The sequence below is a fragment of the Harmonia axyridis genome, chromosome 1 (assembly GCF_914767665.1).
Source record: "Harmonia axyridis chromosome 1, icHarAxyr1.1, whole genome shotgun sequence".
NCBI lineage: Eukaryota > Metazoa > Arthropoda > Insecta > Coleoptera > Coccinellidae > Harmonia > Harmonia axyridis.
The window spans coordinates 8,022,923-8,046,274 of record NC_059501.1 but is presented as its reverse complement, the minus strand read 5'-3'; the positions used below and the strand labels follow the sequence as shown (position 1 = coordinate 8,046,274).

General features: G+C 34.4%; 1 protein-coding gene across 50 annotated transcripts in view; it reads right to left on the bottom strand.

The window, feature by feature from the left end:
• The window catches only part of LOC123688812, a 155,937-nt gene that overhangs the window by 69,704 nt on the left and 62,881 nt on the right, over positions 1 to 23,352 (bottom strand). For 43 of the 50 annotated variants that reach the window (XM_045627497.1, XM_045627484.1, XM_045627530.1 and 40 more), the window contains 45 exons: positions 21,910 to 21,975; positions 21,620 to 21,679; positions 21,491 to 21,538; positions 17,179 to 17,244; positions 16,392 to 16,448; positions 16,293 to 16,328; positions 14,463 to 14,498; positions 14,300 to 14,335; positions 14,068 to 14,103; positions 13,900 to 13,935; positions 13,456 to 13,491; positions 13,308 to 13,343; positions 13,176 to 13,223; positions 13,047 to 13,103; positions 12,539 to 12,622; positions 11,263 to 11,286; positions 11,163 to 11,186; positions 8,665 to 8,721; positions 8,535 to 8,582; positions 6,973 to 7,011; positions 6,880 to 6,915; positions 5,954 to 6,010; positions 5,837 to 5,872; positions 5,684 to 5,710; positions 5,520 to 5,555; positions 5,357 to 5,392; positions 5,195 to 5,230; positions 5,036 to 5,070; positions 4,879 to 4,915; positions 4,716 to 4,751; positions 4,555 to 4,590; positions 4,417 to 4,452; positions 4,255 to 4,290; positions 4,092 to 4,127; positions 3,931 to 3,966; positions 3,770 to 3,805; positions 3,609 to 3,644; positions 3,463 to 3,492; positions 3,306 to 3,341; positions 3,144 to 3,179; positions 2,982 to 3,011; positions 2,819 to 2,854; positions 2,658 to 2,693; positions 2,130 to 2,180; positions 2,013 to 2,072 (listed from right to left, as the gene is read on the bottom strand). In XM_045627497.1, coding sequence (XP_045483453.1) covers positions 2,013 to 2,072; positions 2,130 to 2,180; positions 2,658 to 2,693; positions 2,819 to 2,854; positions 2,982 to 3,011; positions 3,144 to 3,179; positions 3,306 to 3,341; positions 3,463 to 3,492; positions 3,609 to 3,644; positions 3,770 to 3,805; positions 3,931 to 3,966; positions 4,092 to 4,127; positions 4,255 to 4,290; positions 4,417 to 4,452; positions 4,555 to 4,590; positions 4,716 to 4,751; positions 4,879 to 4,915; positions 5,036 to 5,070; positions 5,195 to 5,230; positions 5,357 to 5,392; positions 5,520 to 5,555; positions 5,684 to 5,710; positions 5,837 to 5,872; positions 5,954 to 6,010; positions 6,880 to 6,915; positions 6,973 to 7,011; positions 8,535 to 8,582; positions 8,665 to 8,721; positions 11,163 to 11,186; positions 11,263 to 11,286; positions 12,539 to 12,622; positions 13,047 to 13,103; positions 13,176 to 13,223; positions 13,308 to 13,343; positions 13,456 to 13,491; positions 13,900 to 13,935; positions 14,068 to 14,103; positions 14,300 to 14,335; positions 14,463 to 14,498; positions 16,293 to 16,328; positions 16,392 to 16,448; positions 17,179 to 17,244; positions 21,491 to 21,538; positions 21,620 to 21,679; positions 21,910 to 21,975 — 1,869 coding nt within the window. The remainder of the gene's footprint in view (positions 1 to 2,012; positions 2,073 to 2,129; positions 2,181 to 2,657; positions 2,694 to 2,818; positions 2,855 to 2,981; positions 3,012 to 3,143; positions 3,180 to 3,305; positions 3,342 to 3,462; positions 3,493 to 3,608; positions 3,645 to 3,769; positions 3,806 to 3,930; positions 3,967 to 4,091; positions 4,128 to 4,254; positions 4,291 to 4,416; positions 4,453 to 4,554; positions 4,591 to 4,715; positions 4,752 to 4,878; positions 4,916 to 5,035; positions 5,071 to 5,194; positions 5,231 to 5,356; positions 5,393 to 5,519; positions 5,556 to 5,683; positions 5,711 to 5,836; positions 5,873 to 5,953; positions 6,011 to 6,879; positions 6,916 to 6,972; positions 7,012 to 8,534; positions 8,583 to 8,664; positions 8,722 to 11,162; positions 11,187 to 11,262; positions 11,287 to 12,538; positions 12,623 to 13,046; positions 13,104 to 13,175; positions 13,224 to 13,307; positions 13,344 to 13,455; positions 13,492 to 13,899; positions 13,936 to 14,067; positions 14,104 to 14,299; positions 14,336 to 14,462; positions 14,499 to 16,292; positions 16,329 to 16,391; positions 16,449 to 17,178; positions 17,245 to 21,490; positions 21,539 to 21,619; positions 21,680 to 21,909; positions 21,976 to 23,352) is intronic. The other 7 variants (XM_045627509.1, XM_045627488.1, XM_045627487.1 and 4 more) reach the window with 7 other exon arrangements.

Sequence of the window (23,352 nt, the reverse complement as noted above, 5' to 3'; positions counted from 1 at the left end):
TAAAATTTCTACGATAAAAATACAATCTAAAAATAAACACACCTCAACAAATCAGAAAACAAACGCACAACAACTCAGCTGGACCAGCCGGTTCCATTCAACGGAGGAATTCATCCACGGTGTAAAAACTACCATCGACTAACAATTTTCGGAGACTGCTTTTGAAGCTTCTCGCTTTCCTCACAGTTTCTGGTAAGTGTGTGGCGGCTTCTCATAAAGCCCACATAGCAACAATAATAAAACACAGCACTCAGTGGCCTAGAGGCTAAGACTGTGTTCTCACTCACCGAGATGCAACAAGGTCCCGGGTTCGAGTCCCGGCGGCTCCCGATAATAATAAATTCCCCAAGCGTCTGTGACACGGCACACACAATTATACCAAAGTCACACTGATGAGTCCGGTGTGTGTGCCAGGGACGAAACGCATAAGTAGGTATACGTGAAATCCTACAAGTGGTTGTAAAACAGAACACCCCAATAATTAAAACCTTTTCTGGCAATATTAAGTCTTCTGTACGGTATTTCCATGGGAGCTCGGTTACGAGTGAAGTACTGATGTCGGTCTCCACATAACTGATAATTTGCACTATTTTTATTCACGTAAATACAACATTCAAATATGCGAGCAGAATGTGAGTATCGCGTACTTTCGGAAATATTCTCGACATGAGGTTCTTCTGTCGATTGCAGCCAAAATTCGTATCGCTCTTTTTTGTTTCAAAAATACATCCTGGTAGTGCGGACTATCTCCCCAGATCAGAATGCCGTAAGACATTCGACTATGGAAAAGTGCAACTGAGATTGCTGCTGTAGCTCTTAGTGTTGACGAAAAATCAGGTTTGTCGATTCGTCATCGGTCTTGAAATTAGACATACCACAAACGACATAACACCTCATTTTGCATAAAGACTTGGGAATTAAGGCTTTTAAAATTCAGTTAACACAAGAATACAAGGCGTTCAATAACCAGCAATTTTGTAACAAAGATATATTCAATTATGTTTTCTACGTAGATGGCAACAGTTATCGTTCGTTGAACGATAATAAGAGGGGGGTACGGCGACCGAACATCATACCCCCCTGCACATTATTTATCCACCTTGAAAGGGCACATCTTCCCAGTCGAAATTCAGTCGCTCTAGTCTGCCTGGACCTCTCCAAACCCTTTCTCGTCGACTATCACTTTGTAAACGGAATCGTGACTCTACCGAAAAAAGTGCGTTGCGCCATTGTGGTAAAAGCCAGTCTTGCTGGTGTTCTGCCTATTGCCGACGGGTAGCTCTATGTCCAGGTGATAGCCGAGGTACTCTTAAAGATCTTCTTGCTCTTAAATTTGAGGAATGCAATCGTCTCTTAATGGTACTAGCTGAGACTACCCGTCTAAAGGTCCTCAAAAAATGACTTCGAGGGGATGTTACAGATACCGTTCGATATTTCCGAGTAAAATTTAAGATTTAATGGTTTTCCCTCGAAGATGTTAGTCTGGGTCAACCAGGCACTAGTCTCCGGTCAACGCTGTCGGTTTCCAGGAAAAGGGTCAACTGAAGTCCCTGGAATATTCGAACGTTGCGCAATCTGGGGGTTTGACAAAGCTGTAGGGCTACTATTTTTGTCCGTTCAAACTGATGAATTAGATCTTCCGGCATTTTCCACATAATATTCTCAATATTACAACTCTTGTTATTCGCTGAAAAGTGATTAACTTCGAATATCTACACCTGTATTCTCCCAGATAAGTAACATTTTTCGCTGTTTCATTGTTTTCATTCAAGTGATAAAATAGTGAAGATTCCACACACACAAAATTGTCATGTTATATTCAATTAGTTGAGAGTTGATAGGGGGAGGCAAAGACTTTTGACGTTGTGTTTATACTTGTGTTTTTATCAAAATGAAACCTTTCATTGGAAAGCCCTTCATAAGCTGGCAAGTTGAGAGTTAAAAGAATCAATGATGAACGACATAATAGAATTTATTCGAGAAATGATGCATTTATCTCTATGTGTACTTACCCCATATTCAATGGCTTCCGTTACTAATATTTCCTTAGCTTTCTCTACCATGTTTTGAAACTGAAAGAATGAATTTTCAGAAATTCACTGGAATTATTTTGTGAGGATATCACTCACCAAAGCGGCGCCAAGGCCTTCTAATTCAGGCGCTTCCAAGTGGTATAGGAGCTAAAGAAAATAGTCATATTTAAAAAATGACTGCTATTTCAGTTTCAGCAAGTGCTCATGAGCACAATGCTTAAAATACAAAAAAAGTTCTCAACTTTATGCTAGATTACTAATAAAGTCAGAGATATGGTCACTGAAATATTGAGATTATCGTGGTTTTGACAAATAGCGAGAGATGAAAAAGAATAATATTCGGACCCAAGCGCGTCAAAAGATGAAAACCCTATATACCCAAGCAAATATCGAAAAAGTAGTAAAAGTGAGACAACAGACGTACCTACGTTTTTAAAAATCATATATACAGGGTGTGGCGTAATTAATGGATAATCCTGTACTTGCGAATAGGGGAGGTCATGGCCGACCAGAAAATAATCATTACGAAAGAGGTAAAACTATATAGTATACTATTCAATGAATTAAGTGAATATACATCCTATTCACGCATTCAGTTGATCATATTCTTATAGTTGCACTCACCATTAGCAGTTCAGGATCTGGTATCATTTGGATTGCCTAAAATTTTTAAGTTTTTTATTAGAGACTATTATATGTTTTACCATTCAATGAATGATGAAAATTATTCATCAACCTCACTGTTATTCGGTTTTAGTTGATCATATTCTAATAGTTTCACTCACTCGGCGCTCTTCAGCTTCTGGTCTTCTATGCTGTACCTAAAAGTTTTAAGTATGTTATAAGAGTTGATTACATTTTCTATACCATTCAATGAATAATGGGAATTCTTCATCAAACTCACTGATATTCGGTTTTAGTTGATCATATTTTTATAGATGCACTCACCGTTGGATGTTGTTGTCTTCTTGGCTCTTCCTAAAAATTCCAATTGCGTTATTATAATAGTTTACGTTTTCTATACTATTGAATATAGTACTATGAAATTGATCTTCATCAATTTCACTGATATTCGATTTTAATTGATCATATTCTTATAGTTGCACTCACCGTTTGCTGTTCACCTTCTGGCATTCTTGTCTGTGCCTATAATTTTTGTTTCTTTTTATATTATTCGTACCAATAATCTTATCACATTCAAAGAATGAGCAAAGTTTTCATCAACCAAACTGACACCCATTCAGTTTATCATATTCTTATAGTTGCACTCACCGTTAGCTGTTCACCTTCTGGTCTTCTTTGCTGTAGCTAAAAATTATGTTATAAGAGTTGTTTACATTTTCTATACCATTCAATGAATAATGGGAATTGTTCATCAACCTCATTGATATTCCGTTTTAGTTGATCATATTCTTATAGATGCACTCACCGTTGGCTGTTGTTGTCTTCTTGGCTCTGCCTGAAATTTTCAATAATGTTTCATAGCCGATTACATTTTCTATACTATTCAATGAATAATGGAAAATATTCTTCAATTCCATTTCTGTTGATAGTATCTCTGTCTGTTGGACTCACCATTTGCTCTTCAGTTCCTGGTGTTGTTGGCTGTACCTTAAATTTCCAATTGTGTTATTATAATTATTTAGTTTTTTTATATCGCTCATTGGATGATGTGAAATATACATCAACCAAGCCGATTCTGGTTCAATTGATCATATTCTTATAGTTGCACTCACCGTTCGCTGTTCAGCTTCTGGTTCTCTAGGCTGTACCTAAAATTTTCAATGGTATTATTGAAATCAATTTCATTTTGTATACTATTCACTCAATGATCTGCAATATTCATTAACCAGATTGATTCAGGTTCAGTTGAGCAAAATTTTATCGATGCACTCACCGTTTGCTGTTCACCTTCTGGTCTTCTTATTTGTCCCTATAATTTTTTTTGTGTTATATAATCAGTATCATTAGTTCATACCATTCAATGAATTAAGTGAATATTCATCTACCAAACTCATACACGCATTCAGTTGATCATATTCTTATAGTTGCACTCACCGTTATCAGTTCAATTTCTGATATTCTTTGCTGTACCTAAAAGTTTTAAGTTTGTTATTAGAGTCTATTACATTTTTTTTACGATTCAATGTATGATGGTGATTATTCATCAACCTCACTGATATTCGGTCTCAGTTGATCATATTCTTATATTTGCACTCACCGTTAGTTGTTCCGTTTCTGGTCTTCTTGGCTCTACCTAAAATTTTCAATTGTGTTATGATAGTCGTTTTCATTTTCAATACTATTTATTGAATGATGGGAAAGATTCATCAATTTCACTGATATTCGATTTTAGTTGATCATATTTTATAATTGCACTAACCATTAGTTCTTCAGCTACTGGTCTTCTAGGCTGTACCTTAAATTTCCAATTGCGTTATTATAATCAACTAGATTTTCTATTCCGCTCATTTAATGATATGAAACTTTCAGTTGATCTTATTATTATAGTTGCACTCACCGTTTGCTGTTCATCTTCTGGTTCTCTAGGCTCTCCCTATAATTTTTCATTATTTCATTAAGGTGGTGTACATTTTCCATACCATTCATAAATATGGAAAATATTCATCAACCTAACTGATATTCAGTTTCAGCTGATCATAGTCTTATAGTTGCACTCACCGTTACCAGTTCAGCTTCTAATCTTCTTTGCTCTACCTAAAATTTTCAATTGTGTTATTATAGCCGTTTTCATTTTCTATACTATTGAATGAATAATGGGTAATATTCATCAATTTCACTGATATTCGATTTTAATTGATCATATTCTTATATTTGCACTCACCGTTAGTTGTTCATTTTCTGGTCTTCTTGGTTCTACCTAAAATTTTCAATTGTGTCATTATAGTCGTTACATTTTCGATACTATTTATTGAATGATGGGAAAGATTTATCACTGATATTCGATTTTAGTTGATCATATTTTATAATTGCACTAACTAATTAGTTCTTCAGCTTCTGCTCTTCTAGGCTGTAGCTTAAATTGCCAATTGTGTTATTATAATCAACTAGATTTTCTGTACCATTCATTGAATGATGTGAAAAAGCACCAACCAGGCTGATTCTGGTTCAGTTGATCTTTTTATTATAGTTGCACTCACCGTTTGCTGTTCAGCTTCTGGTTCTCTAGGCTCTCCCTATAATTTTTCATTATTTCATTTTGATGGGATACTTTTTTTATACTATTCAATGAATATGGAAAATATTCATCAACCTAACTGATATTCGGTTTCAGTTGATCATAGTTTTATAGTTGCACTCACCGTTAGCAGTTCAGCTTCTGGTCTTCTTGGCTCTACCTAAAATTTCCAATTGGGTTATTATGATCGTTTACAATTTCTATACTATTCAATGAATAATGAGAAATATTCATCAATTCCACTGATATTCGATTTTAGTTGATCATATTCTTATAGTTGCACTCACCATTAGCTCTTCAGCTTCTGGTCTTCTAGGGTGTACCTTGAATTTCCAATGTTGTCATTATAATCAACTAGATTTTCTATGCCGTTAATTGAAAAATGTGAAATATACATCAACCAGGCTGATTCTGGTTCAGTTGATCATATTATTATTCTAGTTGCACTCACCGTTTGCTGTTCATTTTCTGGTTCTCCCTATAATTTTTAATTATTTCATTAGGATAGGGTATATTTTCTATACCATTCAATGAATATGAAAAATATTAATTAACCTAACTGATATTCGGTTTCAGTTGATCATAGTCTAATAGTTGCACTCACCGTTTGCAGTACAGTTTTTTTTCTTCCTGGCTGTCCCTGTAATTTTTTAATGTGTTAATATAATCAATTAAATAGCACGTTCAATGAATATTTGGAAAATTATTTGTTTATAATTACTTGATTCAAACGTTGTTCCTCGTTCTGAAGCAATCCCAATCCTTGCTCGTATGATATCTGCAAATTGCGATTCAAATTTCAACAAGTAATAGACATGTCATGTAGGTACTTTCTTCTTCGATCACATTCAAAGTAAGCCTACCACTTTTTAGCCATTGTTTCCAATGAAGCAGTGTCTGAATAATACTCATGAGCCTTCACTTCGCTTTGAATCATAAACAGTATTTTACCAATGAACCAAACTCGTTTAATCCATTTTTTGAACAACAACAAATGTAGCATTACTTAACTTCAAGATCTCGACTTAGATTTGTTTCAAAATTTTGACACACATAATTTGAAGCTTAGTACTAACAAGACAAAATTGTTATGGCACGAATTGGTTTTCGTTGTTTTCGATTTAAATTTTTATTTGATATACTCATGTTTATCTTCCTGTATACAACGAGATGGTTCCTAATGAAATGTCAAAATGTTTTCTCTGAGCAGCAAAAAGACTGTTTTGACAGTCGATCACTGACGCCATGGAAGTCTTTGGAAGATAGTGTGTGTATGAAACTGACAACTAATTGATTTTTACACCAAGATAACACCAACACGTCAGCCAGAAAGGCTGACGCTCGATTATTCGATGAAACATATCCTCGAACATACACCGTTTTTCTCACTTCTTTCTCTTGGGGCCAACACAATTGAGAACTTGGAACTCTTGAAAGCCATCAATCAAAATTTGATCAACTTTAGACAATTTCTTCGGATCAAGGTTTGGCATAAGTATGTCGTTACAACTGTATGTTATTTTGAAGGAGATATAACAAAGGTGGAAGAAGAGTTACACGATTTCGATACATATGTGATTTTCTGGTAAGTATTGATGACATTTACTGCTTAATAGTAGCAACATAAGAAATTTATACTATACTTACAGGCTCATCGGGTCTTGGAGTACTTATATTCGTGACCTATAAATTCAACCATTTATTGGTGTGCTTATTTATGTTCGTGGCATTTGTACTTACATCTTCAGAGCTAGGACCTGGTGCTGGATTTCTCACATCCTGCAAAATGAATTAAGTGACAAAATGTATAAAGAAATCATAGTATTATGGCCACATACACAGACAAATTACATAATACCTTCAGGAATTGAAAAGGTCGGCAAATGATAATAAGTAAAATGAAATTAGAACCCATAACAACTGTTAATTATTGAACAAAAAAATACTAGGATATATTCGGAAAAATAATGAAAAATTCATTGTAAATCAGTTGTGAAGACTAAAAATTGAAAATAAACAGGTACTTATAGTTGATACGAACAAACCTTGAATCTGAATTGGGTAGGGAAACTGTCACAACACAGATTCAAAAATAATCTTTGGGTTATATTTTGAGGTGAAAATTTGGACAAATGTGTTTTTTACTAAATATATAACAAACGTGAATTGGTATTGAAGTACTTTCAGTAATTTTCAATCTCAATTCAATTTGTAAAATTCTATTGATAACGTGTTGTCCAGTGCCTCGATCAAGTATCTGAGGTGAGAAGCGAGAGGCTGTACACTATGAAGGTACCTTTAGAGCCAGTTTCATAATGGAAAGTAAAGTCTCCTTTTGCGTTAGAACTCTGCTTTACAAATTAAAAATGTTGCATTAACCAATTTTAAGATAAAGAAAGATTCGAAGAGTCTTCCATTATAAAGTCCTTTTCGGCAAGAAAAAAGATACCTACTCTTTGTTCGTGCATGGTCTATGACTATGTCAATTACTCTGTTCACTTTTATACATAGAATACTGTACGAATATTCCTTACTTTTGCCAATAAAATGTCAATTTCAATATATTACCAATAAACCACTTGTTCTCAGAATAGCCAACCCTAAGTTGCAAAGGAAAGAAAACTGCCTTTAAAATACGGACAGATTATGTTTATAGAACCGGAGCCATGTTTCTTTTGAAAGCGACTTTCCAATAAAGCCGTCTTTACCAAAGGGAGCCTTTTCGCATAGATTATGAAACTGGCCCTTGGACAACTGGTCGCGCACAAAGTTTGCTTCTCGAAAAAGGCACACCTATATACGAGTATAATTATAAAAAAGAGAAGAAAGGTCGTCTGGGAAATAAAAGCATTTCACTTTAACCTTATTTATACATCATTCCACGTTACGAAACTTGGTCCGAAAAAAAATATATTTCAATCATCAGGTTCAGCCTACTTCAGAACATAAAAATTGTCATTAATACTCACTGTAAAGGTTGTCCGATGTTAAGGATGTTCTTCTTCCAAAGCTTGACGTAAGTTATTCCTGAAAGGTTTTATTGTTATTTATTCAATACATACTAACGCGGGTTTTATGAAATACTGTGAACACACTTGATGAAATATGTCTTATGAGATAGATTCAGTTATTTTGATTATTACAGTCTCATTTTATGTTGTAATTATTGGAGAAGAAAAAAAATACCTTGAAATGATGGTCATGAGTGGAATTTGGGGTATGATAATCAACATAAAATATTATCAGTTCAGTAGTAGAATCTGATGATCAAAATATAAAATGAAAAACGGAAAATTACTCACTTGTTGACGTGCGCCGGTATCTTGATCGTTTTTGGCAGACGGTGACGACTGCAATAGATTAAATGAATATTATCTCCTTATTATTTCAAAGTATTTTCAATGATTTCAATAAATTTTTTTAATTATTTACCTCTGGTGGAATTTCTGCCAAAGGGTGGTCACTGGTAGGTTGAAGGCTTGATGTTTGCTTTAATGTCAAAAAGTTCAATTATTCACAATATTGTAACCCTATTCTTATGATACATTGAAATAATGGGGCAGAAAAAATATTAGCGTTAAAAAAATTATTATTATTAGAACTCTTTATTGCAAATTCATATATAACAGAAATGTGTATATCAATGTATATGTATATCATTTTTTCTGTTAATATTTATACATATATATTTTCACTATAGATTGGTGGTGTAGGATCAGAGAAACAGGAAAATGATACTCTGTTAGTTCGCCGACGTTTCGGAAAAATTTATTTCCATCCTCAGGGCTCTACAAAATTTACGGAAAACATCATTTGCAACATTGATGAAGGTGTTTACAAAATAAAGGAAAGATGAGCATTACTAAAAGTTATTGACTAGAAAATATCACAGAAAGGATGGTCTGGTATAATTTATATATACAAAGAAGGTTTTTTTCATGATACCTTTTGTCAGTATCATGAAAAAAACCTGAAAAATATCAGATCCATCTTACTTAACAACAGCTATCCGGCGCATCTCATAAGCAAAATTTTAGGGGAGTCTGTCAAACCCTCTCTACCACAGATCATTTCATCTGAGGGACCTTCGAATACAATTTTATATTATAACAAACTCATATACATATATCAAAGGCCTCTCAGAGAGACTATCCAAGGTTATTCAAAAGGAGAACGTCAGGGTGTCTTTCAAAAGTTCAAATACCTTAGGAAAGAATTTTTTCAGTGTTGTCAAAAACCCGACACCAACTCTTCTGAACTCCAATGTTGTATATAAAATCAGCTGTCTAAATTGTTCTCGCGTCTACATAGGCCAGACGGGCCGATATCTGAAATCCAGAATACAGGAACATATTAGGTCTGTCTGTTTGCCGATCTCCAACCCTAAAACAGCCTCGGCCGAACATTGCCTGAATGAAAGTCACAACTTTAATTTTGAAGACGTCAAAATATTAAATAGGGAGCCATACTTGAGCAATCGGCTAATTTTTGAGATGTTACAAATAAGTATCCATGACTCAGTAAATTCTAGAGCTGACATACAACAACTTAGCCGATTCTATTTTTCCTTATTAAAAACAAATACCCAACTACGGAATAATAATAAAACAAAATAAAGATTTCTAGCCCCTATCGACTTCATTACTTCAGCGCATCACATACATACGTCTAAGTTTTTTACCCTAATTGTTTCGAGTCCGCTGTTCCTTTGATTTCACCTCCGTCTGTCGGCATACTATCTATGCATCGGTCGCATTGTTTGTCCCCGGTTTTTAATATACATATTATGATTTCTTTACACGTAAAATATTGGAGAATTGATTTAAATTTTAATAAGATGATTTTGGGAAGATACATTTGTCTAGCTTGTAAGTACTTTGTTTGTACCTATATGTGTTATATTACTTTTTATTTTTACTCTTATTTTAAACTAAAAATGTTTTGAATTTTATAATGCTTCTTTGTATATATAAATTATACCAGACCATCCTTTCTGTGATATTTTCTAGTCAATAACTTTTAGTAATGCTCATCTTTCCTTTATTTTGTAAACACCTTCATCAATGTTGCAAATGATGTTTTCCGTAAATTTTGTAGAGCCCTGAGGATGGAAATAAATTTTTCCGAAACGTCGGCGAACTAACAGAGTATCATTTTCCTGTTTCTCTGATCCTACACCACCAATCCATAGTGAAATTAAATTTTGGATCACCACTTCAGATCTTGTTATACATATATAGTTCTTCATGACATATTATAATTGTACAAAATTGTAAAGTTATTAAATGTGCAATGGGTGGGCATATCAATTCACATTTTTCAAGATATATCAAAAGAAAGTTTATATGTAAAAAGTTGATTAAAAAATGAGCCGTTTGCACAAAAACGGTGCAGCTTTAGAACTTTGTGAAAATGTATATCTCAAGCATTCCAAGCACACAATGGAGAGGTCAGGATCATCATTCATCACGAACAGAGCTATTAACCCGTTTCACGTTCTCTTCCGTTCCCAACAACCTGGAGTAGCCTGGTTTTTGGTTTACCTAGTCTTGAACCGGTCTCCTCAAACTTTTTGGTCCATTTCCTTCCATTGAGAGGAATGCAAGTCGTATAAGTGATGAAAACCTCGAATATATTCGAGATATTTCGTCGCGATAAAGTCGCAGAACTACCCATTTTGTGAAATTCGCATACGCACGACACGCGATCCGCTCCCGAGAAACGCTTCATAGTGACAGTGGCATATCCCCCGACACCAAGCCCCCCCTCCTCCAAATGGTTGAGTTCATGTAGTAAGCTGAACAACTATAAACTTTCTCTTGAGGCACCTTGTATTAATGAGATTGCTAGAATGCTTACTCAAGGTTGATTACTGTCACTCAAACTGAATTATTGTGAATTAGTTGCATTTAAATTTAGTTTGAACTTACCGCTTCAGAAGCTGCAGGTTGATCCTGAAAGAGAAAAAAAAATCAATCAATTAACTGAATCAATGTGGATTAGTTGCGTTTGAATTTGGTTTGAACTTACCACTTCAGATGCTGCAGGTTGATCCTGAAAGAAAATAAATTATAATAATGACGAAAAATCGTTCCATTCGAGATCAAAGGTATGTTTTTCTTTTTGAACGTTTTTTTCTCCGAACCGATCGCTTTATGATTGAGTTACAATGGCAATTTTCGAATTTTGAGACGCAAATGATGCTAGAAACTTGATATTTATGGGTAAGGTCAGATCTCAAATAATGCGTTCGTTGATGAATATCATCCGACTAGGAGTTTTGTAAATATGGCCGTTCAAAGTTTCCCTGTTAATGCAAACCTACAGTTTCAAACGAGATTACGATTTGGATGTAGAATGGCAATTTGAGGCCCTTAGATTTTGAAATATTATATAAAATAAAATTTCAATAGAAAATTCAACACCGTGATTACGAATTCGAAAGGATTGAGATTTACAAGTACAACGGCTTTTATTAAATTTTGATTCACCGATCAGCTCATTGATTATAGTTTTAAATCTAGGTAATAATGAACTGAAATTGAACACAGAAAAGATTTGACCGAGCAAATCACAATGATGAAAGTTTTATGGAGCACACCATTAGTGCGTAAATAAAATTGACGATTAATATCGAAAAACAAAAATAAGATTTGACCTAGCTGAAATTTTGTGTTGATAGTGGTATCAGAATATCGAAATGAATGAGTATCTCACGAAAGTCCATTTCAATCTCAGTGCATCCTGTTAAGATGTGCGTTGATTCTCTGAGGCAAGAGTTCAATTAATGTGTGATGACTGAAGCTTTTTCCAAAAAAATTGTTCTAATGAAATAATTAATGACGTGTTGAAAGTACATATGTACTTTAATTTCATTTTTTCATGGCATGATTGATTATGTATGTATGTTTTCTATAAGGACTGAAATTCAGGAACTTCTATTTTGGAAACTAAGAGACCAACAACTTTAAACTTCCAACGAATTTGGAAATGTGATCGAGTCAAAACTATTAGGAACTTTTGATGGCTCGTTCATTTATGCGCCAGTTGCACACTTGGAAACCATATATTGTTATATATCTACATTTTCACAGTCTCCTATTTGAGCATGAATGAAACAGCGCTCGAAAGCTCCTAACTCCACCTCATTGCTATCCCCATTTCAATATTAATTTTATGGTTTTAGTGTTACTTGATTGAAATCTAACCACCCTCTACAAATTTCCACATTACTATGATTTATGGTTTAGACGTGTTGCTTACATACATTTACCTTTTTTATTATAGATGACATGAAAACACTTACCATTACTTGTTCAATATTGAGGTCATATTCTACATAATTACGTAATCTGTAATTGCTTGTTGGTACACGTTGATCAGGTCTTCTCTATATTGAGTGAAATCCAAAAATTTACATTCATAATTACCATGGAAATGACGAAAATATTATATATTTCAATCCATTCATCTGAGTTAATCTGTGCCTTGACATGGCTTAGGCTAATGATTACAATAATTTTTTTTTCAACATTCATCCTAACTTTTTAGCTATTTTTAGTTCAGAAGATTCAAAAGCGTATTTATTTCTTGATTAATTTTGCAAATATGCAAAGCTAACCCATTATACAAATTCAAAATTCTTGATGTTAATAGAAAAAACAAAATTCTTATTCATTATCTTTGAAGAGCAGTGTTATGTGATTCAATTGAAATTTTCGATTTCAACAAAATATTTGACGAAAAAAATACATTGTAAACTCTTCGGACTGCTTCCTATAGAAAAATATAAATGACATATAAAGATATATCACCTGTGGTGGAGGAGGAGCAGATAGACGTTGTAACAAAACTGGATACAGCACTTCATTCTGAAAGAAAAAAATTCATAAGTCATCAGCTATTGCTATAAGATAATCAGAGAGGAAAAATAATAGGCTTACCGGTGGTCTTTGGGCTGTTTGGTTACTTTCTTGTCCGCCTGTCTGCTCCTACAATTTGCGATAATGTTATTGGACTCAATCGTATTTTTTATTATATGCAGGATGAAAAACCTGCTCTTTCTGATGACTCACCGATTGCTGTTGACCTTCTGAGCTTCTTGGCTGTTCCTATAATAAAATTATATACCAATAATCCAAATCATTCAATGAATAAGGAAAATATTTATCAATCAAACTGATACACGCATTCAGTTGGTCATATTCTTATAATTGCACTTACCGTTTGCTGTTCAGTTTCTGATGTTCCTGGCTGGTCCTAAAAGTTTTAATTATATTATTAAATTGGATTACATTTTCTATAAATTTCAATGAATGATGTATATAAATGAATGATGTATATAAATGCAATTAGTCTTCTCGGCTTTTACTGAAATTTTCAATTGTGTTATTGGAATCAATGTGAAATATTCTTGTCTGTGCTATAATTTTTGGTTGTGTTATATAATCTGTACCACTAATATATACCATTCAATGAATGGGGAAAGTATTCATTGACCAAACTGATACACGCATTTAGTTTATCATATAACCTGAACCTAAAAGTTTAAGGTTTCTTATAAGAGTTGATTACATTTTCTACACCATTCAATGAATGGTGGAAATTGTTCACTGTTCCTCACTGATATTCGGTTTTAGATGATCATATTCTTATAGTTGCACTCACCGTTGACTCTTCAGCGTCTGGTCTTCTTGGCTCTGCCTAAAATTTTCAATAGTGTTATTATAGTCGATTATTTTTTCTATACTATACTATTCAATCAATAATGGAAAATATTCTTCAATTCCACTGATGTTTCATATCAGTTGATAATATTCTTATAGTTGCACTCACCGTTTGCTCTTCAGTTTCTGGTCTAGTTGGCTGCACCTTAAATTATTATAATTAATTAGATTGTTATACCACTCAATGAATAATATGAAATGTACATCAACCAGGCCGATTTTCAATTGGGTTATTATAGTCGTTTACAATTTCTATACTATTCAATGAATAATGAGAAATATTCATCAATTTCAATTCCAATATTCGATTTAGTTGATCATATTTTTATAGTTGCACTCACCATTAGCACTTCAGCTTCTGGTCTTCTAGGCAGTACCTTAAATTTCCAATTTTGTTATTATAATCAACTAAATTTTCTATATCACTTATTGAATGATGTAAAATGAACATCAATCAGGCTGATTCTGATTCAGTCGAATCTTATTAATTATGGTTACACTCACCGTTTGCTGTTCAGCTCCTGGTTGTCTAGGCTCTCCCTATAATTTTTAATTATTTCATTAGGGTATGGTTCATCAACCTAACTATGAGGCGTATATTTAAAGTAAGGTCTCATAGGCCATTGTATCGCCGCAAGTAGCGCTAAATGAAATCCGGCAGCACTGTTGTATATGTTAGGCCCCCCTCTACCCATCGACACCTGGTGGAGCTCATTAGGACGCTCAGTCTTGACGTAGCAGCCATTTGCAATAGAAGTGCCGGTTGTCGCTCCCACCAGATGCGAGTTACGTTCAGTCATTAAGAGCTCGTTCACATGACAAGCGCTCAACGCGCGTTTACAAGTACATGAATTTTCTTCGAAGCGTACATATGCCAACGCGCGTTTTTAAGGAGCGCGCGTAGAGCGCTGTTCTAGCTCTTGACCTTAGTAAGCGCGCGTTGGCTCGCGCTTTGAGATCATAGGTTTCTAATGTAACCGTTCAGATGAGCGCACTTGCACGAGCTGATAGATGCCAGAGACGTATTTACGTATTTTCCTTCGATCCGTTCGGTCAGAAATATTTCGAAATGGAACCAGACGCTCCTAATACTGAATTATTCATAGATGAAATTGAGAATTGTCCTGTAATATGCGACATAACAAGTAGTGTATATTCAGATAAAGACTCAAGGAGACGGGCTTCGGAAGAACTCGTCATCATATCCTTTGAAGGAGATGCTAATGAAGAAAAAATGTATTATCAGTATCTCCGGAAGTACACGTCGGAGCATAACCATATTTAGCATGTAGAGTACTTTTAGCGATGTGAATAAACTGTAAAAAATCAATGACTTTCCTTGGGATCCAGGGGTTTTTTCCACCACCTTTTAGGTACTAATTCAGTAGTTGAACACTACGATACAAAGAAAGTCGACGAAGTAGCCAACGGATGCTGGAATTTCTCTGTCTTGAAATATATACTACTATGTAACTAGAAAAAGTTACTCTAGTTCTATTTTCATAAAATGAATGTTTTGTTACTGAGATACATGTTTTTAAAATACGTCTCAGTAAAAAGCAAGTTCTTCAGTTTTAATTGATGAATAATAAAAACTATTCGATCTATAATTACCTATCAAAACTTAAAAAAGTTTAATTTTCACCTAAATCTGATACTGAATCAAGATTCAAAAAACCAAAATTTAGAATTCAAACTGAATACGGGTTGTTGTGGCAACGCGCGTTCAGCCTTGGCAAGTGCGTACCATGTGAACGGTATCCAATTATCCAGCGCTGATTCAACGCGCGTTGAGCGCTTGTCATGTGAACGTGCTCTAAGTTTTTGCATTCAGAATAACACCTATAGAAATTCATCGTCAATTGGAAGAAGTGTATGGTGAGAAATGTATGGACGTGAAAAACGTTCGAAAATGGTGTAGAGAATTTTCTGCTGGCCGACTAAACGTTCACGACGAGAAGCGTAGCGGCAGACCGTCACACAGGATCGCAGGTTGACTCTCAATGAGTTGACCGAAAAACTCCAAGATGTGTGCAGTAGAGATTCTATTCATTCAATTTTGGTGAATAATCTGCAATACCGATGAAGAAGTTCATGAAGCGGTCATCGTGGTTCGAGGAGGGGATACAAAAGTTTGTCGTACGAATGAGGAAGCTCATCGAAGTGAATTGTGATTACGTAGAAAAATAGCTCAGATTTCAAGCTTTACAGTTATGTACAAAACTTGGTAAATAAATGTTATTTAATGTGAAAAAAATTAATGGAGACCTTACTTTAAATACACGCCTCGTAATATTCGATTTCAGTTGATCATAGCCTTTTAGTTGCACTCACCGTTTGCACTGCACCTTCTGGTCTTCTTGGCTGTCCCTATAATTTTTTATTATGTTGTTATCAATTATATCACGCCAATGAATATTTGTTTATAATTACATGATTAAAATATTGTTCCTCGATATGAAGCAATGTCAATCCTTGCTCATATAGCATCTGCAAATAGCGATTTAAATTTCAGAAAGCTTCATCATTCCTTATACACTATATCTCATTAACCGTTAAAAATACAAAACAAGTAATAGATATTATTGTTTGTCATGTATAGGTATTTTTTTTTCAAAAACAACAATAACTTTGAAACGCAAGTACAAGTCTCAGGTTATTTTTATCATTCGTATGATGGGAGCATGTCGATAAAATTAAGTCTATATTCTGAACTCTACAAAATTAAAGGCTTTGAGTTCAACATTCTCTATATTCATTCCCAACATAAGACTTACAAACCAAAAGAATTAAAAAATACGTGAAACTTTTGAACTATTGTGAATAATTCACTAAGACCGACCAATATTAGTAGATCTATAAAACAAGTAATCAATATCAATAATATGGGAAATATGCCAAACAAATTGGAAGTTGATAATCCTAAACTATAAACTGTATATTCTCCGGCGTATGTTCGCTACTGTGTTCGTAAATGCAGAAAGCGATCTAACAATACTCAAAATAATCGTAAGACAGAAATTTTCGGAAGTTGCTGATGGATATATTGAAAATTCAATGCGAAATCGGATGATCATAGCTAATTTATATTATTATTTTTATTTTATTTCATTTGAATGTTGAAGTACAAGATAAATTGTTGAATAAACGGAATTGTGCAACCCCATATACCAAATATTTAAACATGAAAATATTTTATGAAACCACTTTCGTTACTCACCTCTATCACAGGCGTCCATGGGGGTGACAACTGTAAACTTTCCCCTGCGGCGGATAGTTGTTGATCCTAAAAAATAGTAAAATAAACAATTTTTAAGAAAAACAGTTCAGGTGCGTCAGAAAAATAAGATGATTTCGAAATATAGAGTACTTCTTCGTTATGGCAAATTCGAGAAGAATATCTAAACAGAATCACTTAATATTTTCGTGACCGAAAGCCGACGGAGGTGAAATTTTGGATGTTGATTGTAAATTGTAGATTGTTGATTCAAAAGGGCTCCATCTCATTATAAGTAGCCTACAGCTCATCATCCAGTTACAGAGTTCTAATGAACTCTAATATTCAAGGAGGTTACTTCCTCACTTTTACAAGACATTCCGTCACTAGGTGATCCGATCCGAAGTTTCTTCCTCAACTAGGATTCCTTGGCGCCTGAGAAGTTATAGCATATTCTAGCTGAGATCCAGATACTTCTTAGATCTCGCAGTATCAAAGTTTCCAAGAAACTTTTTGGAATGAATCAATCAGGGAAGATTCCATCAGAGTATTTCTCTTTCGGTTTTGTCTTCTCCTGAATCTCTTTCTTTTAGGTACATTTACCTATACCACAGAAAGTTTCTGGACCAATGAAAGGAGTTGGTGGTCCTTTTCATTTCCATTGATTCCCAAGTGACCGGGAACCCAGATTAACAGACCTTGTTATTCTTGTCTATTTCATTGTGTTTTCTTCGGCATTCCAAAAGCACCTTAAAATCAATGATTCATGAGCTCAATACGCTCTATTAGTGATGACATCACACACCGCCATTTTAGTTCTCCTGTCAGTGTTCGGAATCCAAACAAACAAATTGTCATTCAAATTAGTACGTTGTCGTTGAAGAAATTGGCTTATTTTGATAAATAAAATTATTTAAGAAACGATTTTACTATTAATTGGTAGACAGAAGGAACTAGATTAATGCCAGTAACTTCGAACTTGAAGTTCAACTAATGATACAGGATTCAAACTTACTGGTATTAACCTCCTTCCTTCTGTCTATCAATTAATACTGAAATCGTTCTTCAAATACTCTTATTTATGAAAATAAGCCAATTCCCTCAACGACACCGTACTAATTTGAATGACAATTTATTTGTTTGGATTCCGAACACTGACAGGAGAACCAAAAATGGCACACTAATAGAGCGTATACTGTGATTGCAGCCTAACTGTCAGAATATATCGCTATATCATATATATTTCGATTACAAGCAGTGACGGCTCGTGCCCTCGAGATGTGGGTCGGCCACACTCCGGAAAATTACGAACGTATATATCAAATTTTTTAAAATTCATTAGTTCCAAAAAATGAAGTGATGAAATGTCTTTGAATCTTATTTCAATTTGAGTTATAATTAAATCCAGAATTTCACAAAAAAGCCGTTTCATTGAGGAATTATCCGTGAGCTGAATTTCGGAATCTATTTTACGTTTTCGACGTCTAGCACTCGGTGGCATTACTTCTGGGAGTTTTTCTTCTTCTGAATATAAGCGAATGAAATACTCATCTTCTGTGCGAAATTTTTTCAGAGTCGATAATAAAGAAGTGATTCTGGCGTTGCAATAAGTTATATCTGATAACTTATGCTGGATTATAGAAAAAACGGGATCTGTGTATGTAAAAATCAAATTAAAAGAGTGGAGAATGAACAAAAATTCGAAATCATTCAACATTTTCTTTAGACTGGTAGCTTCACGTATTGTAATATCATCCCATTCATTTAAATTGTCGCTGATATGATCAAAAACTTCAATTAATTCTTCTCTCTTATCGAATATTATTTTTACAGCGCGAGATTTGAAATTCCAACGAGATTCCGAGCTAGAGGGTAATCTTTTTTTGCAAATTTCGTCTAGAATATTAGTGCGTTTACTTGATTTAGTGAAAAACGACGAAAATCCTGAAAGATTCGAAAAAAACACGCGACACTCATTTATTTTTTTGGTCGAATCTTGTAACACTAAATTCAATTTATGTGCATAACAGTGCGTGAATAGTGCTTGAGGAGCAATTGTTTTTATTCGCGCTTGTAACCCATTAATTTCCCCGCCATCACATCTGCCCCGTCATATGTTTGACCTACTAATTTAGTCGCTAAATTGAAATCTTTAAAATTGTCCAACAAGGTATTGAAAATATCATTCGCGGTTCGACCTTTACCAACATCGAAAAAAACCCAAAATCGTTCGGATATTTTACCTTCTCGAACGAAGCGGAAAATTACTGACATCTGTCAAAAACATTTAACATCCGTTGTTTCGTCTATTTCCCAAGAAAAACACGCAGAATTATTTATTTCCTCGCGAATTTTCTCCCTCGAAATTACAGAACTTTTGAAATCAGGATGTTTTCAAAGTTAGGAATATATTAATTATATTTTCATGATCAGAAAATCAATACCTAACTACTATCGAACGGCATAAATAAGTTATTTTCTGATTAAGACGTAATATCCCATAATTAACCATTCATTTGAATATATTAATTATATTTTCATGATCTGAAAATCAATAGCTACTATCGAACGGCATAAATAAGTTCTTTTCTGATTAAGACATAATGTCTCATAATTTAATAAAAATATAAATAAATACATAAATTAACCATTCATTTAATTATCAAATATTTGAAATAAACTGTGAAAAGTTGCTGCTTGACGCTCTGCAATAGGATAACCGGCCAGCCGACCCTGTGTATTGGGAAGCGACCTTACATCGAGTTGTTGTGCCGTTCTACTGAGTGGTCGTATTCTGGGCGTATGTCGTAGTATCTTTTCCTTTACGTAGCGCTCTCGGTAGCGCTGGTTCCGCCATCGGCTCTTGGCCGACCTAACGTGATGAGATGCTTTCAGTGACATTCCAGGAGTTGCAATTGTATAATTGTAACATTTGTGTTACATTTCAGACCTAATGTTACGGTGTTACGTACAATTCTGGAATAACCTGTTTGGGGGATGTTACGAAAAGTAACCATTTACGATTGTGGTTTGTTACAATTTATGAAAGGGTATAACAACGCTGGATGCTTTGGAAATCGAATATTAGGTGGGTCCGAAAGAAAATATTGGCCGGTATAAGTTATATTTTCCTGTTCTGAGTGGAAATATTCATTACCGAGGGAATTTGGATATCGAAATCGATAACTCCGATTGAGTTTGAATGAATTGAATATCTAGAATTATTTTCTATTTCCCGATAATTTTTGGGTCGGCCCGGCCGACCCTGCCGACCCTGACGAGCAGTCACTGATTACAAGTATCTCTGCCTGAGAAACACTTGGATATAGACAGTGCTGTAGCCATAGTGTGCATTTGGTGCCAGCCCTGAATACTCCAGCGTCAGTCCACTTCGTGGATTCGAAATCATCTGCCATATAGGGGATATAGTTGAAAATGCAAGTAAACTGAGAGTAACACAAAGGTCAATGAAACGCGTCATGCTCAGCCAAAATCAGGGATATCATGGGGAAATAACGTTCAAGAAGTAGAGATGAGCTGGTCACGTAGTCAGACAGGATAGCAACAGATGGACACTAAGACCATTACAACGGAGACCTCGTGAAACTCAGAGAAGTAGAGGCAAATCCTAAGTAATTATATCAGTACGCAGTAGAAGCGCGCTGGGTCCATAACCTGTGGTTATTATATTAGTACGAAGTTTAAAGAGTGATAAACTGAACACAATATTTTATTTCAACAACTTAATTGACATCGAAACAACTACTGTCAATGTTGCATAAGGTAACTGAACTAATCAATAGCATGAGTTCATATCAACAATGTATTTATTTCAACAAAATCACAAAGAAAATGGGTGGACGATATCCTAGAGATGGCAGGTAGAAACTGGCCGAGTCAGGCCAGAGATAGACAAATGTGGAAGAGATGGAGGAGGCTTTCATTCAGGAGTGAATTTCTGAGGAGGAAGAAGAAGAATTCCAAAGAACTTCACTTCATTCATGAACAATTCAAATGAAACATAGTAGATTAAAACAGGAAACCATAATGATGACAATTATTCCTGGGGAATAACTCTAACGTAAATGTAAAGCTGTTAGTGTCATTTCTCAAAACTTTTCTGTCGCACTATGTATAATTGAAGAGGAAATTTATAAACTAAACTCTGGGCTCATCAGAAATAACGAAATATGTAATATTTATTTCTTCACTTAAAAAAAAATAAAAGCAAAAGTAAAATGATAATAAATACAAGAACGTTGATTCTCGTGAAAAAAATGTTAAAGACCTAGTAAAATTCAAATTGGATACTTACTACTTGTGCTGTTCCCGGTTCATTTGAAATTCCTTCACTTTCTTGCTCCTATAATTATTTTATGTTACTACTTATGTCCAAGAGTTAAATTCACTACAGAATAATAATAGAAAATATTTAACAACCTACCTGACTTGTATCTTCGACTACAATTTCCATTAATTCATCTTCCTCTTCCATGTTTATATCCTGAAAAATTGAAATGATCTATTAAAGTTGGCTGAGTAGTTAATGGGGATGCTTTATCACTGTATTTTCAGAAAACAGTGTTTTTATCGATTCAAATATTTCAAGCTCGGTTTCAAGTGAAACGAATATAAAAAAGACATGAAATAAAGATATTTTGAGTGTTAAATCTGAGCATATTTCAAAGACAACTATTCTTGGTTTTCGATGATTATAAATTTTTGATAACTTACTACAGGATTACTAGGTCCAGCTTGTGAACTGATATTATCCTTCATCCTTTTTCTTAACAAGTCGTCCTATGAAAGAAATAACATATTATACGAGACCATATCACAAATCAAAAAGAACTAATTGAGTAATCGATTAAACAAGTTATATTCAAAACTGAGTCTTTTTTCGACAGATGAAACTTATGAAAATAAATATTTTCAACAACTGCCGCTCTTATAAAATACGAAATAATATTAAACCCTGAAACAGAATGCTTTTCTGCTGTTCAACATAATATATGCCATTTACTTCAATTTGAAGAAATTACCTTATGGTTTGAAAGCAGTAAGTATGTAAAGCCCAGGATGGCCAAAGAATAGAAGGAAGAGTCATGAACGAGTATTTCACGAGATGAGGAAAAAATATTGCTGCTGTAGCGCGAAGTGATGAAGAAGACGCCGAAATGTCGATATCTACATCGCTGTTTTTAACTGGATGGCCCTTGTCCCTCGACTACGTGGAAAATTTTACATAATAATCTTAGCTTACATGCCTATAAATTACAGTTCGTGCAAGAATTAAAGTACCATAATTTACGTCACATTTTTGCTGATTGGGCTAATTTGAGGCTGGTCGAAAATGAGCATTTTTACTGAAAAATTGTGTTTTGTGATGAAGCTCATTTTTGGTTAAATGGCTTCATCAATAAGCAAAATTGCCGTACGCGTAAATGAAGTTAAAAGTCAATCAACGAATCACCATTATATCCATTGAAATTGACTGTTTGGTAAGGTTTACACGATAGCGGCATAATAGATCCTCATTTCTTTGGAAATGAGAAATGAGCTGCAGTTACGGCAAAAAGGTGAGAGCTATCGGGCCACGCTGACTGATTTTTTGTTCTTAAAAATGAATCAGCTAAACATAGACGGCATTTGGTTCCAACAAGATGGCGCAACTTGCCATACAGCGCACCAACTATGAATTTATTGCAAAATCAATTTATAGACAACTTTATTTCCAGAAATGGTTCTATTAACTAGTCCCCTCGTTCGTTCGACTTAACGCATATCGATTACATTTTATGGGGCTTATGCTGACAAACTGAAAACCGATATTGAAGTCATACGACCAGATTTATTGGAAAATTGGACTGATCAAATGGACTATGTGACTCGTAGCCTCAATGGACTTGCTGGAAATCATTTTAAAAAAATAAATGCCATGAAATTATCTAATAGATTATGGTTATTAGAAATGCATTCCTTAAATATTTCTGTCTTGTATTATTATTATTGAACTCTTAAAAAACACCCAAGATAATACTGGGACTTCACAACACACACTGAGAGAAATGTTTATTTGATATTATCGAAAATGCATTACAGTTAATAAATCATTTATTGGATAGATGGAGTATGGACAAACAAATATTAGTTTCATGGAAATAAATAATTTATTTG